The following is an 18,450-nucleotide window of genomic DNA, read 5'->3' as shown; positions in this document are numbered from 1 at the left end:
AATAAGAAATCAGAAGAACACGATAAAGTAAGTCATTATACTGTATACAGGGTCAGTTCCAGCACCATATTTACAATGTGCAGGCATACTGGATTGATAGAGGTAGCTGTGTATAGGAGTAATGTGAGTAGGCATCAGGATATATGATAAACATAGTAGCAGCAGCATATATGATGATTATATGTGTGTGTGTGTGTGTGTGTGTGTGTGTGTGTGTGTGTGTGTGTGTGTGTGTGTGTGTGTGTGTGTGTGTGTGTGTAGAGTCAGTATAAGTGTATGTGCATATTATGTGTGTGTGAGCAAGTTATGGAGTGGGTGTTTGAGTGTCAATGTGCGTGAGTGTGTAGGGCCCTGTGAGTGTACATAGAGACAGTGCAAAAATAAAAATGAAATACAAGAGTCAACTCAGATAGTCCGTGTAGCCATTATATTAGCTATTTAGCAGTCTTATGGCTTGGGGATAGAAGCTGTTCAGGAGCCTGTTGGTGTCAGACTTGATGTACTGGTACCGCTTGCCTTGTGGAATCATAGAGAACAGTCTATGGCTTGAGTCTTTCACAATTTTCTGGGCCTTCCTTCCACACCGCCTGATATAGAGGTCCTGGATGGCAGGGAGCTTGGACCCAGTGATGTACTGGGCTGTCTGCACCACCCTCTGTAGCGCCATTCTAATGCCTCTTAAGGGGAAAGTAATCAGATTACGTTACTGAGATTGGATAATCCAAAAGTTACTTTACTGATTACAATTCTGAACAGGTAGCTAGTAACTGAAACAGATTGCATAGAAAGTAAGCTGCCAACCTTGCTTATGTCAAGTCCAAACTATTTGCTTGTACAGAAAACCTGAATGAGCAATCAATTTTATGGCAGGGCTTAGAGAGATAAAACACAAAAAAGGCTTATTTATTGGTGCAAATTACATATTTTAACTTTTCCCTTTTTTGTTCAAAAGGCATGTCTTTTATTGGGTGATTTCATGTTTGTCACTTAAAATCACCTAATCACAACATGTGTAGACGGAGCTTTATTTAAGATATAGGTAGAAAATCCATATGGCACTGCTACGGCAGTATAATCATATTTCTGCTCAAGCCTCCAGTGATATGTGCAGTTGCCAACAGTCAGTATATAAAGTTAACCTGTAATTGATAGAAAAGGGAGTAGAGAAAGTATATTACGTTGTTAGCGCGGTGAGTCCTTTCTTACAGACCTGACCTAAGATTTTAAATCAAAGTCGTAAATTAGTTTTGTGGCCGTAAATTCTTGGGTCACTCAGGAATCATATTCTCCTGGTGCATTTGATTGATTTGTGAACCGGCTCAACTGATCTCGACCCAACGTCTGATGTCATCGACCATGAATCCCTAGGCTGCCTGGCTTCCCCTCTCCCTAACATGCCAGAAATACTACCATAATTGCTCTCTTTCTTTCTCTTCCCTACCCCCCTCTCTATCTCTCTCTCTCTACCTCTCTCACCGCTTCCCTTTTTCTCTTTCTGTCTCCTCTCAACTTTCCTTCTTCCTCTCTCTATGACTCTCTCTCCCTCTCTCACTCCTGTCTCATTAAATTATAAGGCAACCGTTACTTTATGGCGGCATTGCTAATTCACACAAATATCCATCCACCGTTTGTTCGCCTCATTGTTTGTTGAGCTTTCAAAATGATAGCACAGGGACAAAACCATGGGATTACAAACAACCAAGTAGCAGCCAGACAGCCTTTGAGGGGAGCGAGGGAGAGAACGAGAGGAAAAGACAAAGGGAATCAGAGAGGCAAGTTATCCTGCCTCTCGCTCGTCCATAAAGGGTTCTCCGAATCCTGTGAAGCGTGGGAGTGGGCAGATTTCCTCGTCCTTCTCGCCAGCCGTGATTTTGGGAAGTTCCATGGTAAGAAATGTGACCGTTCCTGGTGCAAAAACAATGTCTTATCCCGGAGCTTGTATAAATTATATTACTAAGCTGCTCCTGAATATACTACAACAGAACATGGAAAGCGATTCTATCATAGTCCATGTGGGTTTTAATGATATTATGAAGGGCAGCTCTGAACAGTTGAAACTGGATTTTAAAGAGCTGATTGACTCTCTGCTAAAATACCAATCATATCTGGCTCTGTGCCCTCTATGAATCGTGTCATTGAACGCTTTAGCAGGATTCTTTCTCTTCACAACTGGCTACGTGGTTATTGCAGTTCAATGGGTGTAACTTTTCAATTTCAAATTCGATACCTTTTGGAAACAAAACACGTTTTATAAGTAGGATGGTATCCACCTAAATCATTTGGGTTCCTGGATCCTTTCATAGCATTTTAAGGCTGCGTTGAGACAATGACTTATCAATGACCCAAACTCAGCTCAGTTAATCCCTACCATTGTGACGTTGATTTGTCATAATGCTTCAGCAAATGTACATTATACCAGGGGCGTTGGTAGACACAATATTCCCAGTAAAGCAATGAAAACAAGTAAGCATCCCAGAAGAAAAGTGCTCAAAATACAGTCGGAAGTTTACATACACCTTAGCCAAATAGAGTTGAAGTCGGAAGTTTACATACACTTAGGTTGGTGTCATTAAAACTTGTTTTTCAACCACTCCACAAATTTCTTGTTAACAAACTATAGTTTTGGCAAGTCAGTTAGGATATCTACTTTGTGAATGACACAAGTAATTTTTCCACCAATTGTTTACAGACAGATTATTTCACTTATAATTCACTGTAGAATTCCAAAGGGTCAGAAGTTTACATACACTAAGTTGACTGTGCCTTGAAACAGCTTGGAAAATTCCAGAAAATAATGTTACGGCTTTAGAAGCTTCTGATAGGCTAATTGACATAATTTGAATCAATTGGAGGTGTACCTGTGGATGCATTTCAAGGCATACCTTCAAACTCAGTGCCTCTTTGCTTGACATCATGAGAAAATCAAAAGAAATCAGCCAAGACTTCAGAAAAAAAATTGTAGACCTCCACAAGTCTGGTTCATCCTTGGGAGCAATTTCCAAACGCCTGAAGATACCACGTTCATCTGTACAAACAATTGTACGCAAGTATAAACACCATGGCACCATGCAGCTTCCCTGTGGCTCAGTTGGTAAGAGCATAGTGTTTGCAATGCCAGCATGGTGTGTGCAACGCAAGGGTTGTGGGTTAGATTCCCACGGGGGGCCAGTATAAAAAATGCATGAAATGAAATGTGTGCTTTCACTACTGTAAATCGCTCTGGATAAGAGTGTCTGCTAAATGACTAAAATGTAAATAGGGCTCAGGAAGGAGTCACATTCTGTCTCCTAGGGATGAATGTACTTTGGTTTTGAAAATTGCAAATCAATCCCAGAACAACAGCAAAGGACCTTGTGAAGATGCTGGAGGAAACAGGTACAAAAGTATCTATATTCACAGTAAAACAAGTCCTATATTGACATAACCTGAAAGGTCGCTCAGCAAGGAAGAAGCCACTGCTCCAAAACTGCCATAAAAAAGCCAGACTGTGGACAAAGATTGTACTTTTTGGAGAAATGTCCTCTCATCTGATGAAACAAAAATAGAACTGTTGGCCATAATGACCATCGTTATGTTTGGAGGAAAAAGGGGGGTGCTTGCAAGCCGAAGAACACCATCCCAACTGTGAAGCACGGGGGTTTTTCACAATTTCCGACATTTAATCCTAGTAAAAAGTCAGTTAGGATCACCACTTTATTTTAAGAATGTGAAATGTCAGAATAATAGTACAGAGAATGATTTATTTCAGCTTTTGTTTCTTTCATCACATTCCCCGTGGGTTAGAAGTTTACATACACTCAGTTAGTATTTGGTAGCATTGCCTTTAAATTGTTTAACTTGGGTCAAATGTTTCAGGTAGCCTTCCATAAGCTTCCCACAATAAGTTGGGTGAATTTTGGCCCATTCCTCCTGACGGAGCTGGTGTAACTGAGTCAGGTTTGTAGGCCTCCTTGCTCGCACACGCTTTTCAGTCTGTCCACAAATTCTCTATGGGATTGAGGTCAGGGCTTTGTGATGGCCACTCCAATACATTGACTTTGTTGTCCTTAAGCCATTTTGTGGCTATTTCTTTTGATTTTCCCATGATGTCAAACAAAGAGGCACTGAGTTTGAAGGTAGGCCTTGAAATACATCCACAGGTACACCTCCAATTGACTCAAATGATGTCAGTTAGCCTATCAGAAGCTTCTAAAGCCATGTCATCATTTTCTGGAAATGTCCAAGCTGTTTAAAGGCACAGTCAACTTAGTGTATGTAAACTTCTGACCCACTGGAATTGTGATACAGTGAATTATCTGTCTGTAAACAATTGTTGGAAAAATGACTTGCATCATGCACAAAGTAGATGTCCTAACCGACTTGCAAAACTATAGTTTGTTCACAAGAAGTTTGTGGAGTGGTTGAAAAACGAGTTTTAATGACTCCAACCTAAGTGTATGTAAACTTCCGACTTCAACTGTAGCCCACGTTAACATACAGTGTAAACTCCATCAAGACTTGGAAAAGCATTTCGGGTGAAGCTGGTTGAGAGAATGCCAAGAGTGTGCAAAGCTGTCATCAAGGCGTAGGGTGGCTACTTTGAAGAATCTAAAATATATTTTGATTTGTTTAATGCTTTTTTGGTTACTACGTGATTCCATGTGTGTTATTTCATAGTTTTTGAAGTCTTTATTATTGTTCCACAATGTAGAAAATAGTACATGTAAGGAAAAACCCTTGAATGAGTAGGTATGTCCAAATTTTGGCTGGCACTGTGTATTTTCTGGTTGATTTCAATATTGACTGGCTTTCATCAAGCTGCCCATTCAAAAAAAAAGCTTCAAACTGTAACCAGTGCCTGCAACCTGGTTCAGGTTATCAGTCAACCTACCAGGGTAGTTGCAAACAGCATAGGAATGAAATCATGTACAAGTATTGATCACATCTTTACTTATGCTGCAGAAATTTGCTTTAAAGCAGTGTCCAAATCTATCGGAAGTAGTGATCATAGTGTAGTAGCCATATCTAGGAAAACCAACGTTCCAAAGGATGGGCATAATATAGTGTATATGAGGTTGTACAATACGTTTTGTAGTGATTCCTATGTTGTTGATGTAAAGAATATTTGTTGGTCCGTGGTGTGTAATGAGGAGCAAACAGACGCTGCACTTGACACATTTATGAAATTGCTTATTCCAGTTAGTAATAAACATGCACCCCTTTGGAAAATGACTGTAAAAACTGTTAAATGTGGATTGATGAGAAATTGAAAAAGTGTATGGTTGAGAGGGATGAGGCAAAAGGAATGGCAAATAAGTCTGGCCTCACAACCGATTGGCAAACATATTGCAAATTGAGAAATCATGTGACTAAACTGAATAAAAAGATGAGGAAACTACACTATGAAACAAAGATAAATGACATAAAGAATGATAGTAAAAAGCTTTGGAGCGCCTTAAATGACATTTTGGGAAAAAAGACTAACTCAGCTCCATCGTTCATTGAATCAGATGGCTCATTCATCACGAAACCGACTGATATTGCCAATTACTTGAATTATTTTTTCATTGGCATGGTTAGCAAACTTAGGCATGACATGCCAGCAACAAGCGCTGACACTACACATCCAAATATATCTGCCCAAATTATGAAAGACAAGCATTGTAATTTTGAATTCCTTACGTTTATTTGTAATGTTTTTGTACCTTCATCTTTGAAATGCAAGAGAAAGGCCATAATGCATTATTCCAGCCCAGCTGGAATTTAGATTTTGGCCACTAGATGGCAGCAGTCTATGTGAAAAGTGTTTGACTGATCCAATGAACCATTGCATTTCTGTTCAAAATGTTGTGTCAAGACTGCCCAAATGTGCCTAATTTGTTTATTAATAACTTTTAATGTTCAAAAGTGTGCATTCTCCTCAAACAATAGCATGGTATTCTTTCACTGTAATAGCTACTGTAAATTGGACAATGCATATATATTAACAAGAATTTAAGCCTTCTGCCAATATCAGATATGTTTATGTCCTGGGAAGTGTTCTTGTTACTTACAACCTCATGCTAATCGCATTAACCTACGTTAGCTCAACCGTCCCGCAGGGGACCCACCGATCCTGAAGAAGCAGCACTATCAACAAGGCAGGTTCTACAGGCCCTAGTTTTGTCGTACCTGGACTACAGTTCAGTCATGTGGTCAGGTGCCACAAAAGGGACTTAGGAAAATTGCAATTGGCTCAGAACAGGGCAGCACGGCTGGCCCTTGGATGTACACAGAGAGCTAACATTAATAATATGCATGTCAATCTCTCGTGGCTCAAAGTGGAGGAGAGATTGACTTCATCACTACTTGTATTTATGATAGGTATTTACATGCTGAGTGCATCCATGCATACCCCACAAGACATGCCACCAGAGTAGAGGTTGACCGATTATGATTTATTTTTATTTTTTTCAACGCCGATACCAATGCCGATTATTGGGGGCCAAAAACCCGCTGCCGATTAATCGGCCATTTTTTTATTTTTTTTTATTCGTAATAATGTAAATGTACAACAATACTGAATTAACACTTATTTTAACTTAATATAATACATCAATAAAATCAATTTAGCCTCAAATAAATAATGAAACATGTTCAATTTGGTTTAAATAATGCAAAAACAAAGTGTTGGAGAAGAAAGTAAAAGTGCAATATGTACCATGTAAGAAAGCTAACGTTTAAGTTCCTTGCTCAGAACATGAGAACATATGAAAGCTGGTGGTTCCTTTTAACATGAGTCTTCAATATTCCCAGGTAAGAAGTTTTAGGTTGTAGTTATTATAGGAATTATAGGACTATTTCTCTCTATACGATTTGTATTTCATATACCTTTGACTATTGGGTGTTCTTATAGGCACTTTAGTATTGCCAGTGTAACAGTATAGCTTCCGTCCCTCTCCTCGCTCCTACCTGGGCTCGAACCAGGAACACATCGACAACAGCCACCCTCGAAGCAGCATTACCCATGCAGAGCAAGGGGAACAACCACTCCCAAGTCTCAGAGTGAGTGACGTTTGAAACGCTATTAGCGCGCACCCGCTAACTAGCTAGCCATTTCACACCAGCCTAATCTTGGGAGTTGATAGGCTTGAAGTCATAAACAGCGCAATGCTTGAAGCACAGCGAAGAGCTGCTGGCAAAACGCACAAAAGTGCTGTTTGAATGAATGCTTACGAGCCTGCTGCTGCCTACCACCGCTCAGTCAGACTGCTCTATCAAATCATAGACTTAATTATAACATAATAACACACAGAAATATGAGCCTTTGGTCAATAATATGGTCGAATCCGGAAACTATCATCTCGAAAACAAAAAGGTTTTCCTTTCAGTGAAATACGGAACCGTTCCGTATTTTATCCCTAAGTCTAAATATTCCTGTTACATTGCACAACTGTCAATGTTATGTCATAATTACGTAAAATTCTGGCAAATTAGTTCGCAATGAGCCAGGCGGCCCAAACTGTTGCATATACCCTGATACCCTGACTCTGCGTGCAATGAACGCAAGAGAAATGACACAATTTCACCTGGTTAATATTGACTGCTAACCTGGATTTCTTTTAGCTAAATATGCAGGTTTAAAAATATATACTTCTGTGTATTGATTTTAAGAAAGGCATTGATGTTTATGGTTAGGTACAGTCGTGCAACGATTGTGCTTTTTTCGCAAATGCGCTTTTGTTAAATCATCCCCCGTTTGGCGAAGTCGGCTGTCTTTGTTAGGAAGAAATAGTCTTCACAGTTCGCAACGAGCCAGGCGGCCCAAACTGCTGCATATACCCTGACTCTGTTGCAAGAGAAGTGACACATTTTCCCTAGTTAAAAGAAATTCATGTTAGCAGGCAATATTAACTAGATATGCAGGTTTAAAAATATATACTTGTGTATTGATTTTAAGAAAGGCATTGATGTTTATGGTTGGAGCAATGTGTACCTAAGCGATTATATGCAACGCAGGACAGGCTAGATAAACTAGTAATATCATCAACCATGTGTAGTTAACTAGTGATTATGATTGATTGATTGTTTTTTATAAGATAAGTTTAATGCTAGCTAGCAACTTACCTTTGCTTCTTACTGCATTCGCGAAACAGGCAGGCTCCTCGTGGAGTGCAATGTAAAGCAGGTGGTTAGAGCGTTGGACTAGTTAACCGTAAGGTTGCAAGATTGAATCCCCGAGCTGACAAGGTAAAAATCTGTCGCTCTGCCCCTGAACAAGGCAGTTAACCCACCGTTCCTAGGCCGTCATTGAAAATAAGAATGTGTTCTTAACTGACTTGCCTAGTTAAATAAAGGTCTAAAAAAAAAGAAGAAGAAAAAAATTGGCCAAATCGGCGTCCAAAAATACCGATTTCCGATTGTTATGAAAACTTGAAATATAATACAAGCGTCCCACCCCTGGTACACCCTATCAACAGCAGGTGAAATATCAAGGGCGCCAAATTTGAAAACAATTAAATGTCATAATTCAAATTTCTCAAACATACAACTATCTTACCCCCTTTGAAAGATAAACATCTCCTTAATCTAACCACGTTGTCCGATTTCAAAAAGGCTTTACGGCGAAAGCATAAAGTTAGATTATGTTAGGACAGTACATTGAAAATAGCTGTGTGTAATGTTTTGTCAATGCAAAGACAGGCGTCACCAAAAGCAGAAAACCAGCTAAAATTATGAACTAACCTTTGACAATCTTCATCAGATGACACTTCTAGGACATTATGTTAGACAATACATGCATTTTTTGTTCTATCAAGTTCATATTTTTATCCAAAAACAGCGTTTTACTATGGCGTTGATGTTGAGGAAATATTTTCCCTCCAATACCGCCAGTCAATCAGCACAAGAAATTAAATAATTACTATTCGAAAACATTGGTAAAATATTATATTGTCATTCAAAGAATTATAGATTAACATCTCGTGAACGCAACCGCATTGCCAGATTTAAAAATAACTTTACTGGGAAATCACACTTTGCAATAATCTGAGTACTGCGCCCAGAAAAATAGGCTTTGCGATACAGACTAGGCGCAATGTTGGAGAGATCTAAAATCAAAAATACTATGTAAATATTCCCTTACCTTTGATTATCTTCATCAGAAGGCACTTCCAGGAATCCCAGGTCCATAACAAATGTAGTTTTGTTCGAAAAAGCTCATAATTTATGTCCAAAAAGCTTCGTGTTGTTAGCGCGTCCTGTAGGCTACTCAAAAACATGAACGACGCCCGCCGGACTTGTCTTCACCAAAGAGGGAAAAAAAATATTTACGTTCGTTCAAACATGTCAAACGTTGAATAGCATAAATCATTAGGCCTTTTTCAATCAGAACTTCAATAATATTCAAGGCGGACGATTGCATTCTCTTTTAAAACGTATTGGAACGAGAGTACCCAAACATGCACTCGCACGCCAGAATAGTATCGGCCATCCGCTTATGACCAACGTTCCAAGTCTCTTGTTCGGTCAGTTTTCACAGTAGAAGACTCAAACCACTTTGTAAAGACTGGTGACATCTAGTGGATGGCGTAGGAAGTGCTCAATGATTAATAAATCCCTGTGTGTTTCAATGGCATAGGCTTAAAAGTAATTCAACACATCAGATACACACTTCCTGTTAGAAATTGTCTCAGGGTTTCGACTGCCATATGAGTTCTGTTATACTTACAGACACCATTCAAACAGTTTTAGAAAATTCAGAGTGTTATCTATCCAAATTTGTTAATAATATGCATATCCTAGCTTCTGAGTTGGTGTAGGAGGCAGTTAAAAATGGGCACATATTCTCAATACTGCCCCCTAGCCCCAACAGGTTAATCGGTCGACCTCTACAGAGGTCATTTCACAGTCCCCAAGTCCAGAACAGACTATGGGAGGCGCACTGTACTACATAGAGCCATGACTACATGGAACTCTATTCCACATCAAGTAATTGATGCAAGCAGTAAAATTTGATTTAAGAAGGTAGAGTAGCGCTTTATTATGGACAGACTTCTCCCCATTTTAGCTACTGTATCAAAATGGTTTGACCATGACAGTTTACAATCCAGGGTTACTCCAAGCAGTTTAGTCACCTCAACTTGCTCAATTTCCACATTTTTTATTACAAGATTTATTAAGGTTTAGGGTTTATTTAATGACTTGTCCCAAATACAATGCTTTTAGTTTTAGAAATATTTAGGAGTAAATAATTCCTTGCCACTAACTGCAGCTCTTTGTTAAGTGTTGCAGTCATTTCAGTTGCTGTAGTAGCTGATGTGTTTAGTGTTGAGTCATTCACATACATAGACACACTGGCTTTACTCAAAGCCAGTGGCATGTCATTAGTAAAGATTGAAAAAAGTAAGGGGCCTAAACAGCTGCCCTGGGGAATTCCTGATTCTACCTGGATTATGTTGGAGAGGCTTCCATTAAAAAACAGATTAAAAAGAATACACCTTATGGAACAGCGGGGACTGTGAAGCAACACAAATATAGGCACAGACACACACGTACACATGGATTTTGTATTGTAGATAAGTAGGGGCCTGAGGGCACACAGCGTGTTGTCAAGGCAGCAGCTAATGGGGATCCATAATAAATACAAAATAGATGGTGTGGGAGATGGATGGACGGAGAGAGTAAGAGAGAGAGAGAGGGGTTGTGTGGAGGGTTGGGTGTATGTTGCCAGTATGTTACCCTCTATTTTGACATGCTCGTGGCAAAGCAGCCAAAATACCTTTTGTGGTCATCTTTGGGGAAAAACACAAAGGCTAGAGAAAGTTTCTGTTGTAGTTTCCTTTCACTATAATAATGAGAGCTTTTGTCTCACTCTTGGTCTTTGAGAGGCTTAATTTTTTTTTACATAATAGCACTGTGATTAGCCTGCGGAGCAAAGTACCTGTCTTCGATGCCAACCACAACCAAAAACAGCAACGCGCTGGCAAGCTGTGTCCGGGGTCCTAAACTAAACTTTACAAATTGCATGATAAATACACCCTGCCCCCCCCCCCCCCCCCCCCCCCACCAATTCACTGGCCAGTGACGTGGCCACATAATTTAAACAATGTGATTGTTATATGCAGTGTTGTTTTGTTGGGCAGAGGTTCTACAGCGAACTTCGGACGGACTCTGGCTCCTCGACTTCTGTGAGGTTCTTGGGAATACCAATATACCACACATCTCTCTAGATGAATAACAAGTTTGGACAAACTATGCAAACAATGTCGTAACAGGCTGTATTACAAACAAAACAATCAGTTGGTGGTATTAAAACACAGGCTCTTCAAACAAAAGGCAGACTTACAGAAAGCAAGACATTAAAATGGGGCTCTGCCAGTGAAATAGCATTGTGAAACAGTGGAAGAAAAATGCATGATCGGCTACATGACCAAAAGTATGTGGACACCTGCTTGGCGAACATCTCATTCCAAAATCATGGGCATTAATATGAAGTTGGTCCCCCCTTTGCTGCTATAACAGCCTCCACTCTTCTGGGAAGGCTTTCCACTAGATGTTGGAACATTGCTGCGAGGACTTGCTTCCATTCAGCCACAAGAACATTAGTGCGGTCGGGCACTGATGTTGGGCAATTAGGCATCGGCATTCCAATTCTTCCCAAAGGTGTTCGATGGGATTGACGTCAGCACTCTGTGCAGGCCAGTCAAGTTCTTCCACATCAATCTCGACAACCATTTCTGTATGGACCTCGCTTTGTGCACCGGGGCATTGTCATGCTGAAACAGGGAAGGGCCTTACACAAAGTGTTGCCACAAAGTTGGAAGCACAGAATCATCAGCTGTACCATTAAGATTTCCCTTCACTGGAACTAAGGGGCCTAGCCTGAACCATGAAGAACAACCCCAGACCACTATTCCTCCTCCACCAAACTTTACAGTTTGCACTATGCATTCGGGTAAGTAGTGTTCTCCTGTCATCCGCCAAACCCAGATTCGTCCGTCGAATTGCCAGATGGTGAAGCGTGATTCATCACTCCAGAGAATGCGTTTCCACCATTCCAGCCGACACTTGGCATTACGCATGGTGATCTTGGGCTTGTGTGCAGCTGCTCGGTCATGGAAACCCATTTCATGAAGCTCCCGATGAACAGTTCTTGGGCTGACATTGCTTCCAGAGGCAGTTAGAGTTGTGAATGTTAGCGGGTGTTGCAACTGAGGACAGATGATTTTTACTCACTACACGCTACAGCACTCGGTGGTCCCGTTCTGTGCGTGTGTGTGGCCTACCACTTCGCAGCTGAGCCGTTGTTGCTCCTAGACGTTTCCGCTTCACAATAACAGCACTTACAGTTGACTGGGGCAGCTTTCTTCTGAACATCCTATTCCCAGCTATTTTGCAGTTTAGATAATTCCCAGCTGTTTTGCAGTCATTTTTGATGGTTCACAGAAATGGTTCACAGAAAAGTAAATAAAAACAGTCAGTTCACAGAATAATGCTGAGACCAGGAATTTTTTAGAACATGACTTTGTTTTCATTAATCTTCCCCAATACACTTTTAGCGATGATCCACCATTTCAACTTAAAATATAGACCCTAGAAATAGAATGCAAAGAATGACAAGTACCACTTGACTTTATCCATGCGAAAGGACCATCAAGGTATGGTTAATTTGGGATTGTCCAATCAGCTCTGGCTGGACATCCCAGCATCCTTACATGCACATATCCATGTATGCACATTGGTAGTTCATGTCTCATAAACAGCCATCATGTCGCTAAAAGTTACTTATATGAGACAGACTAGACTACCTACAGTACAGCGCTTCGCAGGAGACCATCTCTCCAATGATCTAGCAGCACCCCACTGGGAGGTCCTGGGGAACTCTAGGTACTCTGAGGCCTTAATATGTGAGCAGGAACTTCGTCTTCAGAGGAAGTGGGAGTTTCATTTAAGGGAGTTATTAGGTGTAATGGCCATTGCTGCCAACCGGCTGGTCTGTCCTCTGCTGTAGCTTCATGTAGCAGGCAGGGCCACTTACTGACGTAATCGTTCCTCTGGAATCCTCACCCGCTCCTGAGTCCTGGGCTTTTTTCAAAAGAGAGTTCAGTGGCTGTCAACATTGGCTTATAGAAACGCTGTGCAAAGTGTAGGAGCCGGGTACACTGGGTAAACTGTGTACATCTAGCTTTGAAAGAAGGTTGGGATGGGATGGCTGAAGCAACATAGTTTTTTTTTCGGTGTCAAAAGAGGCCTGTTTCTTTCCCTGATACGGTAAGAGTACATATGAATGTGGTTTAAAAAAGGTTGTTAATTGTTGTAGACAGATTTAAGATGTCAGCTCTAATATTATTTATATTCTTTGTTAATTCTCTCTCTCAGGTTCACTCTATATGCTGTGGACAGTCGAGGGAGTCGTTCAGAGTCTAGCTTCGTCTCAGTGCGGACCTCTTGTCCCATGGTAGACGATAGCAGAGCAGAAGGTACTCCTTCTCACACTCCCCTTTCACACTTCATTTTCTCTTCCTATAGTCTGTCCATCCCAAAACCTTTCCATTCATCCTTTACACATTGTCCTTTCCCGTTCTCTCTAACCCCCCCATTCATCACCATCCATCCCTATCTCTCTCCAATAGACAATATCACTTTTTAAAATCTTTTTACATTTATTTAAATGTAAACTTTATTTAACTAGGCAAGTCAGTTAAGAACAAATCATTTCTTTACAATGACGACCTACCCTGGCCAAACCCGGACGACGCTGGGCCAATTGAGCGCCGTCCTGTGGGAGCCCCCGTTGTTGGCATACATTTTATTTTTTTTCCACCAAAGTTTTCACCAGCACCTAGGATTTACTTGTGATGGTGATCTTGGGTTGACTTGCCCACCTTAATATGATATCCTTACCACAAGTTCACTTGTGTCTTTTAAATTAGTGTTTTCTAAATGACTTCTCCCCTCTTCCACCTCCTGTGTCAGAGATAGCAGACAAGGTGTATAACCTGTACAACGGCTACACCAGCGGCAAGGAGCAGCAGACGGCCTACAACACTCTGATGGAGATTCCCCCTCCGCTGCTTTACAGGGTGCAGCACCACTACAACTCCCACTACGAGAAGTTTGGAGACTTCGTCTGGCGGAGCGAAGATGAACTTGGACCCAGGTAAGGCTCGGAAAGGCTTGGAGGCTTGGACACATCTCTGGTGTCACTGTTTGCTTGGCATCAGTGTCACTTCAAATGTCATCTTCCACTGTCTGTGTGGGAAGTATCTGAGAAAACGGTGACATGTTGTTTTCTGTGTCCAAAGGTTCCTTATTGTGGATCAGGTAAAATATTTAATTAGTAACAGATTCTCCCATTGGCACACAGATTTCAAGTATAAGCAACAGTCTACCTAATTGGTCCAGATACTTAATCTGTTACTGGTCTTAGTTGAACTATTTGAGCTAGCAGAACTTCATTGTTTATGATCATGAATTAAAAAGGCAATAATCACAACATTCTCAAGAATGCCTTAGGGTTCTTGGCAGCCTTTGCCAAAAACATCATTATCTTTTTCCCCGTCATCTTCAGTTTTCTGAAATGTTGAATCTTTCCATTCCAGTGGATTTCAGAATGGCCGCCTTCCAACCCTGTAACACGAGGTTGTTTTTACAGAAGTCTCATATGTCCAGTCAATAAGTTGAATGTCTGTTGCTGGAGCTCCATTGTTTCTTCATCCATCTTCAAAAAGGTGGATCGCACCAGGCACACACACACACGCACACACACACACACACACACACACACACACACACACGTGCAAACCTCATGCACACACAAACACACAAACACCTTGGTCAGCAGTAATTTTGGACAGCAAAATATTGGTTTAGGCTTTCACTGCAAATCCTGGCCCATAAAACCAATCATGAACAGGTTTGTTCCATTGGAATACCAAAGAATCCACACGGCACAGCCATATATTTTCATTTTCATTTACTCAAGTTCATCAGATGTTTTTATTTCCTCTCATTTACCTTTTTATCAGATTGTGGACCCAATTGGTGACTGGACTAAAGTGCTAAATCTAGAAATTACAGCCTTGCTATAACAAGGGAGCCTAGGGCGTAGCAAATGGTCTTGGGTACATGGAATGGGACTGGTCCGGTGTTGGCATTTCACGAGTGTTGCGGTTAATAGGGACTGCACTGTTTGTGTATAGTGTGGGATACTCATTCATAAAACCAACTTCTCTGGTTACTTGTAAAGGCATGAAGCCCCCAGTAAACTCAGGAATGATTTCATAACCATGTCAGGAAAGCATTGCTCCGTTTCCCCGGGCTAGGACTAGACTCTTTACCCACACAGAGCTGGACAATTAGACTGAACACAAGGGTTCCTTTCAATCCAACCTGCACCGTGGTATTTGCGGGTTTGTTTTCTACAAGTGTTTTCAAAGAGTTTGCAGTGGTCTCCTGGAGCCAATGAGAAGCGGTTTGTTCCTGTGAATGATTACCCAATCAACCAATTGAGAAGCCTGTATTTCTCGTGATTAGCCAGTCAACGGATTGCTTACTGTTTAGTTTGGAGTCAACCCTCAGGCTCCCTAACTTCAATAAAAGCTTAAACTTTTGAATCATGTGATTAATGAGCATACAAATGCTTAGTTGACCTGAAAAGACCAGGGAAAATATATAGTATGAGGGCTGAATCCAAGGCATTTAGATGACTGACAATGGAATGTTATTTACTCCCTGAAATTGGCAGGGCTTGTTGGGTTATGTACACATGACATTCACTTCTGACATTCACATCAATCAGGGTAACATTTCACATGAATCCTTTTAAGATAATACAGTGATTGATGTGAGATTTGCATAAGATTTATGAGATGCGTTTACGACTTGATGTGTGTCCTCAGAATGGACAGTGTAATGTATTTGCTATCTGTTGTTATGGGGGTTAAATGGGGTTCAATGCACATTGGGCTGGTAGTGTCTGGCTCGCTCTCTATTTTAGATGATAGCACTCAAGACAGGCGTTATCTACTGGGACTGCCTGGGGATCCAGGGTATCACCGAACTAAGGGCATTCATGTCATACCAGGCATGTGTGTGCACGCAAGCACACACATAACCAGACCTCCACTCGCTGCGGTTATCCATTATGGTGGTCTTCCAGCCTTACCTCATCACTGTTCACTGGCAGGGCTAGAATAGAGATGAAGGTTATCAAACTGGACAGTTTTATCTCCATCTCTTCATTCAAATACTCAATCATGGACACTCTTACTGACACTTGTGGCTGCTTTGTGTGATGTATTGTTATCTCTACCTTCTTGACCTTTGTGCTGTTGACTGTGCCCAATAATGTTTGTACCATGTTTTGTGCTGCTACCATGTTGTGTTGCTACCATGTTTTTGTTATGTTGTGTTGCTACCATGCTGTGTTGTCATGTGTTTCTAACCTTGCTATTTTGTTGTCTTTAGGTCTCTCTTTATGTAGTGTTGTGTTGTCTCTCTTGTCGTGATGTGTGTTTTGTCCCATATTTGTATTGTATTTATTTTAATCCCAGGCCTCAGTCCCCGCAGGAGGCCTTTTGCCTTTTGGTAGGCCGTCATTGTAAATAAGAATTTGTTCTTAACTGACTTGCCTAGTTAAATAAAGGTTAAATAAGATACAAAATAAATAGAGACAGATGTAGACAATGCATGTGTCGTAATCATCTCCAGTGGTTGGCACTTTGAACAGAAGGGTACTTCAGACACGTACAAATGGTATATCCTTTTCTCTCTACCAAATTGAATGTCCTGGTACAGCATTTTTTCAATATAACATAAAATGCTAAAATAACTTTTGAATGTACAAATCCATAAACACTTTTATGTACAGTATGTGGTCTGTGTATGTGTTGATTTGTTTGATAACTAGTGTCAGTAACAGTTATTTAACTCTTACATAACGAGGGCATAGATGTCCCCAATGACTTTTGAAGATTAGGGTATTTGGGTTTTCCTATCTATGCATGCCTTCTGTAAGCAGAAGCCGATTTGTGCAATCAGCCTTTTTTAAGTGTTTATTTGGGGAAGTGAATTGGTAAGGTCAGCTTTGACTATGAGGTTACATACTTGTTTCGAATTACAGCCTCTATGCCAAACACCGCTCTTACGCCAAGCCAAACACTACATTTGACAGTCAACGAACACTAACTAAACTTTCAAGTCCATTTCCTCCTCATTCTCATAAAGATTTCCTGCTGAACCCTGCCTCGGTCTGCCCCCCGAAACAGACCACCCCCGACAAAGCAGTTTTATGTGAATAGACACAGGGGACATTAGCATGACATGGAGATGGAGAAACTTAGACTACCGGCCGAAAAAAATAAAACATTTGGACAGACACCAGGTTAGAACTCCAGCAGTTCAATAGTTTTGCGATGATGGCAACATTAGGTTTAAAGTTTCAGGCCCTGTGTTTTGTTTTGTCCACACCCATTGCCTGGAAGTGCTCTCCGGCAGCCATAAATAATATCATACATTTGGAAAAAGTTTGTCTTAAAGGAAGATTATGTTTTTTCTTTCTTCTGTGATTTGGAAATTGAAGGTGGCTTTTGCGGGGACCGAGGGGGAGAGTAGGGGGTATGTTGGACTCCTGAAGAAGGCGTTTGGATAACTGACAGTGTAGGGTTATTTACTGGCCGAAATTGGCAGGGCAGGGCCTTGTTGGGTTAATATACGAGTTTGCTCTATCGGTGGTGCCTTTTAAAAGGTAACAGTGTGGCCAAGTGAAATGTGACCACTCAGCATTTACTCACTATGTCAGAAAATCTCGGAGACCGACGGAGCTACACTGAGACCCAGCCACCGACCGCTAGCATTGTCACAGCACAACCAAACATATTTCTTGCTCTCGCCATACTGTGCATGTACTGTACAGTGTGTTTATATCGATGCATTATTTTAAATTGTGCTCAATGTTATTGTGTCTTTATGCAGGTTGTTTTTCTTCTTTGGTTTCCATACAGATGTATGATCTTAATTTGAGCCAGTTTGCTACAGCAGGAAAATAATCCTGCAGCAAGGGGAAATGTAAATTATTATGTGTATTATAATTAATGGAGTCTGACAATTTCAAAGTAGAAATTACAAACTTCAGAAGCCTTTTTAAACCTCAAATACACTGCAAGTTTTACATTTCCTGCATTGCAGGATAGTTCTCCTCCAACAGGGTGATCAAATTAAGACCCTACATCTGTATGTATTCATATTCAGTCATTTCTGCTGTAGCAACAGTTTTGTCTTGAGTGTTTTATTCTCTTGGAAAGGTGCTACTGGCTTACGTTACTCTATTTTATTTATTGGATGAACAAATGGGCTTTTATTCAGAATTGTATGATCATCTTTCACCATCCTGATAAGATAAATGAATACAGCTGGAAGAAAACAAAAAGGGCTGCCTCTCTGTTACTGTAGCTTTAGGACTTTGTGAGTTATGATCTCCAATATGAACCT

At 40.8% G+C, this 18,450-nt stretch overlaps 1 protein-coding gene across 2 annotated transcripts in view; it reads left to right on the top strand.

Annotated features, from left to right (window-relative positions):
• Positions 1 to 18,450, top strand: part of LOC106563268 (astrotactin-2) — a 537,304-nt gene that overhangs the window by 516,352 nt on the left and 2,502 nt on the right. For both annotated transcript variants that reach the window (XM_014128700.3, XM_082958176.1), the window contains 2 exons: positions 13,339 to 13,439; positions 13,936 to 14,119. In XM_014128700.3, the coding sequence (XP_013984175.2) occupies positions 13,339 to 13,439; positions 13,936 to 14,119 (285 nt within the window). The remainder of the gene's footprint in view (positions 1 to 13,338; positions 13,440 to 13,935; positions 14,120 to 18,450) is intronic.

This window comes from Salmo salar, chromosome 11 (assembly GCF_965601325.2).
Source record: "Salmo salar chromosome 11, fSalSal1, whole genome shotgun sequence".
Classification (NCBI taxonomy): domain Eukaryota; kingdom Metazoa; phylum Chordata; class Actinopteri; order Salmoniformes; family Salmonidae; genus Salmo; species Salmo salar.
This window is presented reverse-complemented; position numbering and strand designations above follow the sequence as displayed.